This window comes from Anarhichas minor, unplaced genomic scaffold (assembly GCF_050575085.1).
Source record: "Anarhichas minor isolate MPS153535 unplaced genomic scaffold, ASM5057508v1 ptg000056l, whole genome shotgun sequence".
In the NCBI taxonomy this organism is placed as follows: Eukaryota; Metazoa; Chordata; class Actinopteri; order Perciformes; family Anarhichadidae; genus Anarhichas; species Anarhichas minor.
The window spans coordinates 482,795-500,772 of NW_027466502.1; the positions used below are offsets into that span (position 1 = coordinate 482,795).

Here is a 17,978-nt window from a genome sequence, read left to right on the forward strand (position 1 = left end):
CAGCGCGCGAGCGGCGACCTTCAAAAACAGTCCACAAAACACTTGAATGTGAGTCTGAAGAATCGCATGAGAACGGAGAGTCACGAGGAGACGGCGGTCCGCTGGAGGACGGAGAGGACGGAACCACCGGAGGACACCGGAGGACACCGAGCGGCGCGCGGCTTCAGTCCCGGAGGAGCTGCGGTCTGCGGAGGAACGAGCGATCCATCGGAGGGTGGAGGTGCTAAATGTGTCCGGAGGGACGTGAACGCGTCTCGGTCCTCTCAGCCGTCAAATGTCCCGTTAGAGGCGCTGCGAGGTATTTAAGGTCTGTCTGTCTGTCTTCTGTCCGACCGGCGGCTTTAAAAGGAGAAGCTGCTGCTCCACCTGACGTCACGCACGCGGCCCCGCCCCCTCCGTTTCTCTCTCTCTCTCTCTCTCTCTCTCTCTCTCTGTGTTTACGTCATCAGGACAACTCCTCCCTCTCCATCATTACGAGACTCCCCCCCATCTTTAATCTACATTTGTGATGTCACAGGGGTCCCCCAATCCAGCATCTGTGCGTGCACACGCCCTATGCAGTTTTCTGCATTTTGTGTGGCGCGTTCATGAACTAACTAAAATGAGTATATTTATATTATGTAATACTATATTTCACTTTATTAAACCACATTATATTTGATCTAGTGTTCTATTCATTGTTATATATCTGTACTATAATGAATGTATTATAATATATTATATAATAATATTCTGTATCAAATAGCAAACTCTATTTCATCATGTGCTTCATTAATCTCTACTGTCTCTTTAACTCATAACAATAGTTATTATTAACCAACTGACAGATGTTTTATAGTTCATTTCTATATTAGAAATAAATAAATAATGTATAGTTTATATTTCTTATTTCAGTTTTATGTACTATTACTACTCATTTACTTTGAGTATGTTTCTGGTGATGATGATCAACACACATCAACACTCACACACACATCAACACACACACACACATCAACACACACACACACATCAACACACACTCACACACACATCAACACACACACACATCAACACACACACACACACATCAACATACTCACACACATCAACACACACACACACACATCAACACTCACACACACACACATCAACACCCACACAAATCAACAAAACGACACAAAGTTCACAGATTTAATAAAGTTACACGATAAAAAACTTTCATTGGAAACACTTCTTATAAAACAGTGACAAACTTTAAAGTTCCACTTTAATAAAGAGTTAAAAGCTCAACAGGAAGTTGAAGGCAGCGATGTGAAGACAAACATACGTTCATAACACGCACAGCTTTAATGTGTTAAAGATTAAAAACAGAAAAATACATTTTCATATAAAAACTAAACTTACTTCAGGTTCATTTCCCTTTTAATCACTTTAGAGAGAACACATATCCATAAAATACTTTCAATATAAGTCATATTTAATATGGCCTTTTATTTTGAAATGTATGTGTAAAAAAAACAATAAAATAAATAAATAAAATGCGTCCAGATTATTTGTATTTAGAATGATTCATGACGATCTCTGAGTTTTTCAATCGAGTTATTTTTACTTTATTATTTAAAGTCAGTTTTAGTTTAAATCATAATCTTCATTGATTGTGAAAGTTTTTTATTATTTCCTTCTTGAATGTTACAAATCAATATAAGCTTTTATTTTGAAATGACAGAGACTCCATCTCTCAACACTACAAACTTTTAAAAAATTTGTTAAAGTCATTTTGACTTTGAAATGTTCACTTTTATATTTAGTATCATTTTGATTTCTTATCTTTTCTCATCAGAGTAAATTTCATTGTTTAGATTTTTTTTCATAATTTAGTTTAAGGTAGAAATGTTGAATATATTCCTTCAAAATGTTCATATTCCTTTTAGAATAAGAAATATAACCTTTTATTTTTAAATTATGGATATTCTAATTAAATACATTTATGACAAACATCTTAATATTTAGTACATTAATCAAAATGTAGTGTTTTATTTACTATCTCGTACTTTTAAGTCACCGTTTTTATTTCATCAACGTATTTCTTTTGGGTCGTTATTGATCAGAATATTAATCTGCTGTCAGATGATTTCTACGTTTTCTATTTTTATTTAAAGCTTAAAATCAAAACATTTCAGCAGGTTTTCACTCAGAAACGTGAAATGCTGAGAAGAGCTCAATGAATGAGTCAACAACCGTAAATACATATTTATATGGAAGCTGAGAGCCGCACAGCTATAAAAATATTAATATTTTTAATCCTTTTATGTTGAGAATGTTGAGATAATTTTAATATATTTTTCAGGGCGACTGTGGCTCATTGGGTCGGCGGTTCGATCCTTGGCTGCTACGTGTCTGTGCTGAAGTGTCCCTGAGCAAGGCACTGAACCCCTAATGGCTCCCAGCATACAGGGATGGGTCAAATGCAGAGACAGATGTATACTAAATATAGTATAACAACATTCAAAATGAAGAAAGAATATCAAATCTTCCTGATGTCTGGAAAGATTTTCTCTTAATTTAAAAATACATATTACTGCAGTAGTCCCACAATAATAATACTGTAATGATACCGTAATAATACAGCAGGAGTACCGTAATAATACTGCAGTAGTACAGTAATAATACAGCAGTAGTACCGTAATAATACAGCAGTAGTACAGTAATAATACTGCAGTAGTACAGTAATAATACTGCAGTAGTACAGTAATAATACTGCAGTACCACCAGCAGGGAGAATGAAAGCAGCCGTCTGTCACTCAGGATCCTTTCTGTTTAGCTGAACACCTGGAGGACAGAAACAGGAAGAAGAAGAAGAAGAAGAAGTTAACTTCCTGTTCTGTTAGAGTCGCTCTACTCATTTTAGGCCTAATCCCAACGTCCCCCCTAAAGCCTCAAACCCTGAACCCTCAAGGACTCACTGAGATCACCTGATTAAGTGGTTGAGTGTGAGAGGCTGTGAAAAATATGATGTATACTTGTGTTTATTTATTGTATATTATTTACTCCCTGATTTGAATGTCTTCCTCACAAGATGAGAGGTATCTCATATAATCTATTTACTCATTTATGTCAAAACAGCTTCAATGACAAAATCTAATATTTGATAAATAAATAAATATTCTCTGATTTTATGTTTCATCTTTAACCCTTAATATTTCTGAGTAAATATAATGTGACAGGCTGAACACATTATTTTACATCTCCATGCATCCACTGGTTACCCCGTGTTTAACGTCACATTGCAATGAATTGTGGGTAATTCCCTTTGGCAAAGTCTGCATCTAATGCTGACTTAAGGAAAGGGCTCATAAAGGGTTCATAAAGGGCTCACAAAGGGGTCTACAGCAGGGGTCTCAAACTCCTCTTCACTCTGGGCCACATCAGCATCACGGTCGCCCTCAAAGGGCCGGTTGTAAATATAAGACTGTGTAAATGTAACTTCTCCTAACATATTGGTAAATAACTGTCTCTGCATTTGATTATTGTTTATTCAAGTGTTAAAATATTGTACATGCAGTTATATAAATGTAAAAATATATTTAAGCACATTTCTGTTATTATAACTTAAATCCTTTTAATTTAGGGTTAATAAACCCACATTACTCTATCAAAGATCAAACTATTAAAGAAAATAGCAAAGACAAATATCATCAAACACAAGTTACTACAATAACTTTGTTCAAAGCTTAAAATCCTTTCAAGGGTGCGTTTGCACAATCCCATGTGAAGTATTTCATGTGTTTTAAAGCCACGTTTAAAGTGGTCTTCAATGTACTCACAATACATTTCATGTCACATGTACAGTAACCAGCCAAAGAGCTGCTTCTGTGGCTGTGTTTAAGTATCTTATCATTATGACTTTCTATCATAGTTATGACTTTCTATCATCATTTCGACTACGGGGATATTTTTATTAGCAAGTCTAACTTTAAATTATTTATTTTTTTATTTTATTTTTTTTAAACTTTTATTTTTTTTTGCTGGCAGATTCGCGTGCCACATAAAATGACGTGGCGGGCCTTGAGTTTGAGACCCCTGTCATAAAGGGCTCATAAAGGGTTCATAAAGGGCTCATAAAGGGTTCATAAAGGGCTCATAAAGGGTTCATAAAGGGTTCATAAAGGGCTCATAAAGGGTTCATAAAGGGCTCATAAAGGACTCATGAAGGGTTCATAAAGGGCTCATAAAGGGCTCATGAAGGGCTCATAAAGGGCTCATAAAGGACTCATGAAGGGTTCATAAAGGGCTCATGAAGGATTCATAAAGGGTTCATAAAGGGCTCATAAAGGGTTCATAAAGGGTTCATAAAGGGCTCATAAAGGGTTCATAAAGGAATCATGAAGGGTTCATAAAGGGCTCATAAAGGGTTCATAAAGGGCTCATAAAGGGCTCATGAAGGGTTCATAAAGGACTCATGAAGGGTTCATAAAGGGCTCATAAAGGGCTCATAAAGGACTCATGAAGGGTTCATAAAGGGTTCATAAAGGGCCCATAAAGGGCTCATAAAGGGTTCATAAAGGGCTCATAAAGGGCTCATAAAGGACTCATGCAGGGTTCATAAAGGGCTCATAAAGGACTCATGAAGGGTTCATAAAGGGTTCATAAAGGGCTCATAAAGGACTCATGAAGGGTTCATAAAGGGTTCATAAAGGGCCCATAAAGGGTTCATAAAAGACTCATGAAGGGTTCATAAAGGGTTCATAAAGGGCTCATAAAGGGTTCATAAAGGGCTCATAAAGGGTTCATAAAGGGCTCATAAAGGACTCATGAAGGGTTCATAAAGGGCTCATAAAGGACTCATGAAGGGTTCATGAAGGGCTCATAAAGGGTTCATAAAGGACTCATGAAGGGTTCATAAAGGGCTCATAAAGGGTTCATAAAGGGCTCATGAAGGGTTCATAAAGGGCTCATAAAGGACTCATGCAGGGTTCATAAAGGGCTCATAAAGGACTCATGAAGGGTTCATAAAGGGCTCATAAAGGGTTCATAATGGGCTCATAAAGGGTTCATAAAGGGTTCATAAAGGACTCATGAAGGGTTAATAAAGGGTTAATAAAGGACTCATGAAGGGTTCATAAAGGGCTCATAAAGGGTTCATAAAGGGCTCATAAAGGACTCATGAAGGGTTCATAAAGGGCTCATAAAGGGTTCATAAAGGGCTCATAAAGGACTCATGAAGGGTTCATAAAGGGCTCATAAAGGGTTCATAAAGGGTTCATAAAGGACTCATGAAGGGTTAATAAAGGGTTCATAAAGGACTCATGAAGGGTTCATAAAGGGCTCATAAAGGGTTCATAAAGGGCTCATAAAGGACTCATGAAGGGTTCATAAAGGGCTCATAAAGGACTCATGAAGGGTTCATAAAGGGTTCATAAAGGGTTCATAAAGGGCTCATAAAGGGTTCATAAAGGGCTCATAAAGGACTCATGAAGGGTTCATAAAGGGCTCATAAAGGACTCATGAAGGGTTCATAAAGGGTTCATAAAGGACTCATGAAGGGTTCATAAAGGGTTCATAAAGGGCTCATAAAGGGTTCATGAAGGGTTCATAAAGGGTTCATAAAGGGCTCATAAAGGGTTCATAAAGGGTTCATAAAGGGTTCATAAAGGGCTCATAAAGGACTCATGAAGGGTTCATAAAGGGTTCATAAAGGACTCATGAAGGGTTCATAAAGGGTTCATAAAGGACTCATGAAGGGTTCATAAAGAGTTCATAAAGGACTCAAAATTAACATTAAATTTAGCCAATAAAATGAAAAAAATATAGTTTACAGCTTTTCAGTGTTTTATCATCTAAGGCAACAAACAAACACGTTCCCAAAATAATGTGACATTTTCATTAAAATACAAAGTGTCTCACTAAAGTTCAAAATGAACGAGTTTTATCTCCAGAGAACTGAGTTTATAACAATCACAATCTGTTTAAATGTTAAAAACATCTCAGTAGGAAAAATATATAAACAGAAATATATCGCATATATATATATATATGCGATATATATATACACATATACATACATACATACATACACAGATTGATATACGTTTATATTAAAATATATATAAAAAATATATATTTTTTTATATGTAAACTATATATATATATATATATATACTTTTTATATATATAAAATAAATATATAAAATAAATATATATATATAAAAGATATATATATATTTATATATATATATAAATATATCAATATAAATATATATATATATATATTGATTGGTTGGAACTGAATTTGCAGAAATGTGTAGATTTCATGAGGAAAAGAGAAAAATTGTGATAAACGTGATACATTTTAGAGATTTAAAGAATGAAGTTGAGAATAAAGACGTTAAATAATTACATTCATCTTGTGACTTTTCTTACTTTAACATAGAGTTGTATAATTTCACGACTTCCTCTTAAAATAATAACTTCTTATTCGTAACGTCTCAACTTTCTTTGTCTCCAGATTTATTTGTTATCACTGAAGCTGCAGAAATAAAATGAAACATTTTACTAGAATTTACCTACAAAAGAAGACAAACTGCTGAGTCTTTGAGTCCATTTCCTTGTTTATATAAAACTTCACCAAAAGAAGTATTTACAGGTTCAACCATCATGACCCAGACAGGAGGAGGAGCTTAAAAGATCTCTGGAGGAATCTGATGAGACAGAAACACGGTTTCAGGTTTAAGAGGATTTATGAAACGTTTGGGAAAAATAACTAAAATCTGAGCAAATTCTAAGAAATGAAATGAATTAAACTGCTTCTTCTTTTAGCTTCAATCTCAATATTTGTTCGGAATTTTGATGCAAAAAGCAGAAACAAACCGTCTCATTTTCAGATGAAAGATTTAATACGGACAATGAATTAATTAAGAGTTTTGTTTTCTCACAATGAAATAAATTAAATCAAAATGTCGAGATGATTATTCCTTTATAACCATAAACTAAGAGGGTTTGTAAATGTGATGATTAAAGATTCAGGTTATAATCAGTAAATATAAATCAGAAGATTATCTTTAGTGATATTTATTGATCCTGACATGAGAAGAAAATGATCGTTTTACATGATTAATGATCTCAGTATTTTATGTTTATCATTGTTAAATAACATGTTTTTTAAATAAGAAAATAATCATCTTTTTTTTTCAGGAGAAAACTTTATTATTATACGTTTCAGATAATTATCTCAAGATAACGAGGTATTTATATGAACTCAGCAGTAATCAATATAACTAATTATTATAGAGTATAATTAATAATAATATGGTTCTCTCAGGAGGAAATATTATTTTATTGCGATATTATTTTGATTTAATCCAAAGATATTTGTCTCATTATCTTGAGAAACACCGTTATTGTTGATGGATATTGATCATAAAGAGATATCGATCTGGTTCATATCTGGGAGATGATTAACTTGTGATCGAGAGAAAACGATTTTAAAAAGTTTCATATTAAACAAATAAAAAAATAAAGAAAAGTTATCAAATTCAGTTAAATTGTTTTGTGCTCATTTTCACGGCAACCGTTGAATCTGAATATTAATCACTAATGAATAACAGAGCGACCTGCAGAGTCTCCTCCTCCTCCTCCAGAAAATCAAACAGAGCTAGAGATCAAGCTTTCATTCTCTCTTAAATTAAACTTAAGATATATTAATATTGATTTTTTTATATATTTGTTCCCAAAACACAGAATACATTTCATCTTTTTTTTTTTTCTTTTCTTTTTTTTTTTTACAAAAAACAAATAACGTGTTTTCTCTTTGATAAATAAAAACGAAACATTTTGAACTTTGAGATGAAAAATAAACTAATTGTTGAACATTTTGTCTCCATGACGACCAGCTGAAGAACAAACATTTTTAATAATCAACATTTTCTTGTTTTCATGAAGGAATTAAATGTTTGTCCATGAAGTTGAAATATTTCATTATAAAATGTTTGTTATGTTGAAAACAGATTATTTTCTCCTCATTGGTCACAATCAGCTGCTGGAGACAAAACAGGAAGCTTCCACCCAACGTAAACAACAACAACATAAACAACAGGAAGTCTCCTTCTACGGGAAGTCTCCTTCAATAGACTGCAGTCGAGACAGACGTGGCCTAAAGAGACTCACAAGAAGGAAAAGGCACCCGAGACAGAACAAGAGGAAGCAGAGAGAGAACAAGAAGAAGAAGAGAGAGAACAAGAGGAAGCAGAGAGAGAACAAGAAGAAGCAGAGAGAGAACAAGAAGAAGCAGAGAGAGAACAAGAAGAAGCAGAGAGAGAACAAGAAGAAGCAGAGAGAGAACAAGAAGAAGCAGAGAGAGAACAAGAAGAAGCAGAGAGAGAACAAGAAGAAGCAGAGAGAGAACAAGAAGAAGCAGAGAGAGAACAAGAAGAAGCAGAGAGAGAACAAGAAGAAGCAGAGAGAGAACAAGAAGAAGCAGAGAGAGAACAAGAAGAAGCAGAGACAGAACAAGAAGAAGCAGAGACAGAACAAGAAGAAGCAGAGAGAGAACAAGAAGAAGCAGAGAGAGAACAAGAAGAAGCAGAGAGAGAACAAGAAGAAGCAGAGAGAGAACAAGAAGAAGCAGAGAGAGAACAAGAAGAAGCAGAGAGAGAACAAGAAGAAGCAGAGACAGAACAAGAAGAAGCAGAGAGAGAACAAGAAGAAGAAGAGAGAGAACAAGAGGAAGCAGAGAGAGAACAAGAAGAAGCAGAGAGAGAACAAGAGGAAGCAGAGAGAGAACAAGAAGAAGCAGAGAGAGAACAAGAAGAAGCAGAGAGAGAACAAGAAGAAGCAGAGAGAGAACAAGAGGAAGCAGAGAGAGAACAAGAAGAAGCAGAGAGAGAACAAGAAGAAGCAGAGAGAGAACAAGAAGAAGCAGAGAGAGAACAAGAAGAAGCAGAGAGAGAACAAGAAGAAGCAGAGAGAGAACAAGAAGAAGCAGAGAGAGAACAAGAAGAAGCAGAGAGAGAACAAGAAGAAGCAGAGAGAGAACAAGAAGAAGCAGAGAGAGAACAAGAAGAAGCAGAGAGAGAACAAGAAGAAGCAGAGAGAGAACAAGAAGAAGCAGAGACAGAACAAGAAGAAGCAGAGACAGAACAAGAAGAAGCAGAGAGAGAACAAGAAGAAGCAGAGAGAGAACAAGAAGAAGCAGAGAGAGAACAAGAAGAAGCAGAGAGAGAACAAGAAGAAGCAGAGACAGAACAAGAAGAAGCAGAGACAGAACAAGAGGAAGAAGAGAGAACAAGAGGAAGAAGAAGAGCTGGATGTGTTAAAGTGATGAAGGTCACATCATCTGTTTTAATCTCTTCATGGACGTCTTCAGTTATTCAAGATATTTTCTAGTTTTCACAGTTTATTTTCTTCTGCAGATTAAAATCACAGATATTATATTTTGTATCTCAAACGTCTCCAGAACCTTCAGAGAGTTCTCACGTGGTTCTCTGTGGACATCAAACATAAACGCTGAGGCAGAGAACGTCTCAATGCTTCTCTTTTTTCTCACCATTTAGTGTCGATTCTGAAAGAAAGAAAATCAGGAGCTGAACTGAGGAAACGTCCTCCATCACAATCAATAATCAGCGTAAGGCTTCTCCTCTTTCATTCAGTAACAGACAGAGTTTTAAGGCAGCTCCTCCTCCTCCTGTTGTTGTGCTTTGAGCAGTTAGTCTGTGACGAGGACGACGGCGGGGGGGGGGGGAAGAGGTTAGTGTTTAGGGAGGAAAAGCAGAGTTAAAACCAGACGCTCTCCTCCTCCTCGAGTCAGAAGGAGTTCAGAGTAAAGACAGACTCCTCCGTTCTCCTTTTTATCACAGGAGGAGTGAAAAAAGGAGGAGAGGAGGAAGTTAGAAAAAGACGAGGAGAAAATCTCCTCCGTCGTCGACAGTCTTCAGCTGAGATGAGGAGGTCTGCAGGAGGTCAGGGGGGGAGGAAGGAGAAGATCAAGAGGAGATCCTGTCCTCCTTTGGAGGAGTTTAGAGGGAGGAAAGAGGTGAGGAGGAGGTGGAGAGAGGGAGGGAGTCACTTCACCAGCACTGACTTTGGCAGAAACGACTCCATCTCGGCGCCTCCATCCGTCCTCGGCGAAGCCAAAGACGCGGAGGAAGAGGAGGAGCTCAGTGACGAGGAGCTGGCAACGGTGGCTTTGGGGAGGCTGTACATGTAGACGGCACCGATGACAAGCCCCGCCCCCACCGTGAAGAGCAGGTCCACCTGGAAGCCGAACAGGTAGACGGACATCACCGTGGACACGATGATGGAGAAGGAGGTGGCGAAGCCCTTCAGGATGTTGTCGGCGTACTTCACCACCACGGCGACCAGCAGCCCGCCGAACGCCTGGTTGAAGATGACGCACCACACCGTGCCAGTGTAGCCGAACAGGAAGCCGCGCTCGGCGACCGCGGCGCCGTCATTCCACCAGAGGCCCAGCGCGCCGAGCGCCGTGCCGAAGATCCCCAGCTGGACGTTCCTCATCCAGACGGACGCCGAGCTCCCCTTCAGGATCTTCTCGAAGTAGACACCGGCGAACCCCGACGACAGGCAGCTGATCACCACGGCCACCAGACCCACCGAGTAGTTCTGGTGGGAGTCCTCCGACACAGACGCCTCCTTTTTCCCCTCCTGCTCCAACTGAGAGGAGATCAAACGACAATCAATCGGGTTATAACCAGTAACAGGAACAAGTACGAAGGTCTTCTACTGCAGTAAAAGTACTACTACAGCAGGGGTGTCAAACTCCTCTTCACTCTGGGCCACATCAGCATCATGGTTTCCCTCAAAGGGCCGGTTGTAAATATAAGACGGTGTAAATGTAACTACTCCTAACATATTGGTAAATAACTGTCTCTGCATTTGATTATTGTTTATTCAAGTGTGAATATATTGTACATGCAGATGTAAAATGATATTTAAGCACATTTCTGTTATTATAACTTAAATCATTTTAATTTAGGGTTAAGAAACCCACATTACTCTATCAAAGATCAAACTATTAAAGAAAATAACAAAGACAAATATCATCAAACACAAGTTATTACATTAACTTTGTTCAAAGCTATTTTTGTCAACTCTCTGCATCACTAATGTCCCCGTCGTCGTCCCGTGCATGGCAGCTACATCCAAGAGCTCCTCACTGAGATCAGGTCTTATAAACACGGATAGATGCTCTGTGTCCGTGTTGTCTGTGCTTTCATCAACAGCTAATGAAGAAGACGAGTACCTGCTCGTCTCTTAGCTAGCTGTGTTGTTAGATTGCTGCTAGTTCCTGAACTCGGTCTGCGATGGTGTTTCTTCACAAACTGACATTTGTAAAAGTCTGTATGTGGTCGGAGCTCACCTGCTCACATACCTTTAGCAGCACTGGGCTGTAGCTTCTGTAAATATATTCTGCTGTGATTGCAGTCTGCCTTTTAATTCTTGGACAATTTGATGTTTTTCTTGGAGGCTAAATTTAGCTCCGTGTTTGGTGTCAAAATGCCGACGTGAATTGTATCCTTCATCACCGACACGCATCATAACACAGAAGACAGACCCGTTGTCCTCCCTGAAGCACAGACATGTTTTCACTTTCCCATCTTAAATTACATCTTCTTCCCTCTGCATCAATTTTTCTCTTCGTGGACATTTTGGGATTATTTGTCGATCTTTTTCAACTCAATCACTTGTTGGAAAACCTCTTTACGGGCTGTTCCCTCTCCTGTCCACCTGTTGCGATAGTTTTAATGTCGGTACACAGACAACGTGCTATCTCAGAATTTCAACTTTCTATCTCAGAATTTCGACCATGGGGATACTTTTATTTTCACGTCTAACTATTTTTTTTCCAAAATAAAAAATAAAATATTTTTTTTTTTTTGCTGGTGGATTCGCGGGCCACATAAAATGACGTGGCGGGCCGGATTCGGCCCGTGGGCCTTGAGTTTGACATGTGTGTACTACAGAGTAGGAGTACTCTGTTTCAAGTAAAAGTCCTGCATTAATCACCTTATTTAAGTTAAAGTACAAAAAAAGTTAAGTAAATAAGTAAAGTACAAGTACCTGGAACACGTCCTGAAGTAGTAACCGCGACGTACCTGAACCACGGCAACTCCAGCGAAGAGCAGCAGCAGAGAAACCCACTGAACTCTGGACAGAGTCTTCCTCAGCATCATCACGCTGAACAGAGCCGTGGTGAGGATCTTCAGCTGGTACGTCACCTGAGAGGACAGAGACACGTCGGGACTGGAACCACCGGGGGAACGTTTCTACTAACTAGTATCCTGATGTCATTAAAATATCCTGTTCCTTCATCATCATCATCACACTGTAGTTTATTCTGAAACTTTGTGTTTCAAAGATTAACATCTTCAGTAAGAACCAATGAGACACAGACAGGTCTGACCTGGAAGGTGGCAGCTGGCAGGTTAGAGATGGCAACGTACTGCAGGTTGTTCTGCAGCGTGTAGATGAGAGAAGGAACGGCCAGTTTCAATGTGTCTTTGTACTGAAACACGATGGAGTCAACCAGGAAGTACACAGTGTCCTTCACATGGACTGGAGACAGGGAGGGAGAGAGAGGGAGAGAGAGAGAGACAGACAGGGAGGGAGAGAGAGGGGGAGAGAGAGAGACAGACAGGGAGGGAGAGAGAGGGGGAGAGAGAGAGACAGGTTGTTATTGTACATCTCTGGCTAAAATAATAAAGTTATTTATTTTCACTTCAATATAAATGTTCAGTTCTTATCACAGTAGAGCAATCAGTTAAATAGTGATATTTAAGTGATATAATAGTGATATTTAAGTGATATAATAGTGATATAATAGTGATATAACAGTGATATTTAAGTGATATAATAGTGATATTTAAGTGATATAATAGTGATATTCAAGTGATATAATAGTGATATAATAGTGATATTTAAGTGATATAATAGTGATATAATAGTGATATTTAAGTGATATAATAGTGATATAATAGTGATATTTAAGTGATATAATAGTGATATTTAAGTGATATTTAAGTGATATAATAGTGATATAATAGTGATATTTAAGTAATATAATAGTGATACAATAGTGATATTTAAGTGGTATAATAGTGATATTTAAGTGATATAATAGTGATATAATAGTGATATTTAAGTGATATAATAGTGATATTCAAGTGATATAATAGTGATATAATAGTGATATTCAAGTGATATAATAGTGATATTTAAGTGATATAATAGTGATATTTAAGTGATATAATAGTGATATAATAGTGATATAATAGTGATATAATAGTGATATAATAGTGATATAACAGTGATATTTAAGTGATATAATAGTGATATAATAGTGATATTTAAGTGATATAATAGTAATATTTAAGTAATATAATAGTGATACAATAGTGATATTTAAGTGACATAATAGTGCTATTTAAGTGGTATAATAGTGATATTTAAGTGATATAATAGTGATATAATAGTGATATTTAAGTGATATAATAGTGATATTTAAGTGATATAATAGTGATATAATAGTGATATAATAGTGATATTCAAGTGATATAATAGTGATATTCAAGTGATATAATAGTGATATTTAAGTGATATAATAGTGATATTTAAGTGATATAATAGTGATATTTAAGTAATATAATAGTGATATAATAGTGATATTTAAGTGACATAATAGTGATATTTAAGTGATATAATAGTGAGATTTAAGTGATATAATAGTGATATAATAGTGATATTTAAGTGATATTTAAGTGATATAACAGTGATATAACAGTGATATAACAGTGATATTTAAGTGATATTTAAGTGATATGATAGTGATATAATAGTGATATTTAAGTGATATAATAGTGATATTTAAGCGACATAATAGTGATATTTAAGTGACATTTAAGTGACATTTAAGTGATATAATAGTGATATTTAAGTGATATAATAGTGATGTAATAGTGATATTTAAGTGATATAATAGTGATATTTAAGTGATATTTAACTGATATAATAGTGATATTTAACTGATATAATAGTGATATTTAACTGATATAATAGTGATATAATAGTGATATTTAACTGATATAATAGTGATATAATAGTGATATTTAACTGATATAATAGTGATATTTAACTGATATAGTGATATTTAAGTGATATAATAGTGATATTTAAGTGATATAATAGTGATATTTAAGTGATATTTAAGTGATATTTTAGTGATATTTTAGTGATATTTTAGTGATATTTTAGTGATATTTAAGTGATATAATAGTGATATAATAGTGATAGAATAGTGATAGAATAGTGATATTTAAGTGATAGAATAGTGATATTTAACAGATATAATAGTGATATTTAACAGATATAATAGTGATATTTAACAGATATAATAGTGATATTTAACTGATATAATAGTGATATTTAACTGATATAATAGTGATATTTAAGTGATATAATAGTGATATTTAACTCACATTTTTTCTGCAGCAGGATGATGAACAGACAGGTCACGACCTTCAGGACCTCCGCCATGACGACGGCCGACGTCGTGAAGAAGCGGTCGCCCGGCAACGTGCGGACGTATCGGATGCTGAGGATGAGCGACGCGTTCTGGACCACCAGCACGGCCAGACTGATGTACTTCAGCCTCCTGTGGACTGTGGGGACACACAGAGGACACAGGTCACACCTGTCACACCTACCAGAGCCCAAGGTGTTCTGTTTATAAGATCAGGATCCATTTCTACGGCAGAATGCGATCGTCTTATTTATGAATTATTTGCATCTGTACGTTTTGAAATTGTGACGTCATAATTAAATAACCAAGAATATGATTATGTTTTTTCTTAAATTATATAACCCGACCCTCAGGAATGATCCGCCTCAGGTGACTGAATGAAATGATGATAAATGATGTAAAAAGCTCTCCGACTTTAATTGTGTTGTTGGAATCTGACCATGTGGCTCTGAAACACAGAGTCAGGCGTCTTTAGCACGCAAAGGTTTCATCCTGATTCATGGCCCCCACTCTGAAGAGTTTCACATTACAGTGTTTTAATTCCCCCCCCCCCAAACAAACCACTGCTCTCATTGGAGGAGAACAGGGACGTTCTCTCTGCCACCTAGAGAATACATGGCGCCGCACAGAGCCTTTATACTGTACTACACCTCAGAGGTACATAGCAACAATTAGACATTCACATGAATGTAATATAGTTATTTTAATCCAAAAACAGATATCAAAGTAAAACATGTGACTCATCAATCAATACCTTAACTGTGACTACACCCGTGTGTGCATTGTGACCTCAGTAACCACACCTGAACCACACCTCCACGTCAGCATTCCTGCCACTCATCAACACACCTGGAGGTTAAACTCACCTTTAATACGGCTGTTAGCATTAGCCTCCACAAAGTACAGTAACCACATTAACTAACACTGACGGGTCAGTTAGCAGCAACACAAACTAGTTTTAGACTAGTAAACAGAGACGTTAGCCTAGCCTTGGACGTTAGCCTCTAGCTCAGCTAGCATGATTAGTCAATTTAAATTAAAACTACGACACTATCTTTATTCATTAAACATCTGGGATAAAGCTAAATAGTGTCGGCATTAGTTTGTTAGCATACTAATTAGCTTTAATGGTTAACTTTTATAAATACTAGCCCTCAATAAGTCAGCTAAGTTTGGCGAGTTTAGCTGCTAGCTAGCTAACTAGCCTTAGACGCCCTACACCTATAAAATCCGACACAGACGGCGAAACTTTGTGTTTATGACTTTTAATGTATTTAAATAAACTAAATATGGAGTGTTATTTCATCACACCAGTCCTCCCATCAGGTACCAGCTAGCCCGAGTTTTAGAGCCGTGCGGGCCGTGTGTAGTTAACCCATCCCCCGGTTCTCCCTCCCCGGTACCTTCACTCTGACTCCCGCTCGTCCTCTTCTCCTCCGCCGCCTGGCTGTCGCTCCCCGCGGCCATGCTGCGCTCCCTCTGCCCGCCGTCCAGATGCCTCGCTCGGCTAACGTCAAACGCTCCAGTAGCCTCCTAAAGCTAGCTCCTCGGGACCCGGACCGGAGCACCGACCTCCAGGGTTGTTTGTTGTTGTTCAGGTTAAAGAAGCGACAGACAGACAGACAGATATCAAGCCGGAGGAGCTGAGGTCAGAGGAAGCAGCACAAACACCGGGATGAAAACACTAGTGTGGAGGAAACGAGGTGTTCAGGAAGTGAAGGAACTACTGCTGCGGAGATAAGAGCATCTGACAGGAGGCATCACTCTGTCACTAAACTTTAATACACAACATTCTATTTCATTTAATTTTACTTTATATACCATAATATAGTACAATAGTTGTGAATTTCTGTCTAAATATATATAATAAATCTCACTATTTTCAGAAAAGTTAATGGAGGAAACTGTTTTATTTATCAGGGTTATATCATGGGTTTTTAAACCCTGAACTAATGAAATACTCCTCCACATATACAGATATGCAAATTTAAAACGTATATTTTAACTTCATTACTCATCAGTCTGTTTTGTGAACCCTGCGTTTTTAACTTTAATACATTTATCAATATCAGAAGAAATACATTTATAATTGATGTGTAATCGAGATAAACACTTTTCATGAACATATTAACATGAACCATGATTTTAAGGTAGTTTAGATGAACTAAATATAATCGAGCCCACAGATCATTAGGGGTGAAACGGACCTTTCACGATTAAAAACTGTAAATGTTGCCGTACGAACATTCTGTGATGAGGAGCTCTGAATAAACAGCCAGAGTGAGACCTCTCTCAGCCTGCTGACAACAATCGTCTCCTTGTTCTCCTGCAGGTTTGACATGAAGGAATCCTATTGGCTGCTGGGTGAACCTCACCTGTCAGCTCATGTTAGTGTCCATCGCCACCTGCTGGTTAACTGTGAAACAACACGATGTTCAGGTCCAACTTCCGGCTTCAGTGCACCTTAATGACCGTAGTTACCAAATGATTGTTACATAAAGTAATGAAGAGAAACATATTGAAATATAGTGTCAAATGATGAAACACAATGTAATGTAACATAATATAATGTAGTTTATTTTAATGTTACGTGTGTGTGTGTGTGTGTGTGTGTGTGTGTGTGTGTGTGTGTGTGTGTGTGTGTGTGTGTGTGTGTGTCTGCTTTTGCCTAAAACACACAAATGTTCATAAAAAGAAAAACAACCTTTTTGATTATTTTTTTTCACCATAAGTTCATAAAAACTCAAATCACCTCAGGCTGTGATGTCAGAGGGAGACTCGTATCATCATGTTTGCTTTTTAAAGACTCCAGACTCCCGAGGACACAAGTACACAAGAACAGACAAGACCACAAGTCCATGAGAACACAAGTACACGAGAACACAAGTACACGAGAACACAAGTACACGAGAACACAAGTACAGACAAGAACACAAGTACAGATAACGTATACTGAGAAAAGAGAGTAAAGTAGAAGTTAGTTGACTCAAGAGATTTGAAGATGTGACTCTAGTTGTTTGGTCCTGAGGAGAGGCAACAAGCTGGTCTGTAGATTCAATAAGAGACAAGATGAACGACTGGTTTGGGCTTCGGTACGGTGACATGGAGCTTTGGACCCATTTCCCCCAAATGTGTTGAATATATGAAGACAATATACATGCTCACATACATTTCATACACATGTATGAAGTGAACCAACGATGGTGTAAATCATGTGTTTACTCTTTACTGTCCATCACAAGGTTGTATTTCACTAGAAAGAGGAACTCCTATTTCTTTAAATACATGTGAGCGTCATGAAGACGTTTGAAGGTGCTAACAAACACCAAAGGAAGGTTCAACATTCATGAGATGAATAATCTGGATCAACTGATTAAACCGTCGTCCTGTTTAGGACTGAAGAATAAACCAGGACGATCTTCTATTCTTTGTCCATTTGTTGTTCATCCAACGTTACATTTGTGAT

At 37.2% G+C, this 17,978-nt stretch overlaps 1 protein-coding gene across 2 annotated transcripts; it reads right to left on the minus strand.

Moving 5' to 3' along the window:
- Positions 1-1,159: 1,159 nt before the first annotated feature.
- slc35a2 (solute carrier family 35 member 2) lies at positions 1,160-16,239 on the minus strand. Of its 2 annotated transcripts, none has more exons than XM_076076352.1 (6): positions 15,916-16,239; positions 14,469-14,651; positions 12,398-12,549; positions 12,090-12,212; positions 10,058-10,647; positions 1,160-2,811 (listed from the first exon to the last, which is right to left on the minus strand). In XM_076076352.1, the coding sequence occupies exons 1-6, from the start codon at positions 15,977-15,979 to the stop codon at positions 2,784-2,786; spliced, it is 1,140 nt and encodes a 379-aa protein (XP_075932467.1). In that variant the 5' UTR covers positions 15,980-16,239; the 3' UTR covers positions 1,160-2,783. The 2 variants fall into 2 exon arrangements, with proteins under 2 accessions (XP_075932467.1, XP_075932468.1); XM_076076353.1 differs by lacking the exon at positions 1,160-2,811 and adding an exon at positions 8,977-9,538.
- Positions 16,240-17,978: the final 1,739 nt, after the last annotated feature.

Bases quoted from the DNA above. Each gene is read 5' to 3' on its own strand.
- slc35a2 (XM_076076352.1), bottom strand. From the start codon at position 15,979: ATGGCCGCGGGGAGCGACAGCCAGGCGGCGGAGGAGAAGAGGACGAGC. The intron at 14,652-15,915 runs GTACCGGGGAGG...GTGTCCCCACAG, and splicing joins GAGCGGGAGTCAGAGTGAAG to TCCACAGGAGGCTGAAGTAC. The intron at 10,648-12,089 runs GTACGTCGCGGT...ATCTCCTCTCAG, and splicing joins CTGGAGTTGCCGTGGTTCAG to TTGGAGCAGGAGGGGAAAAA.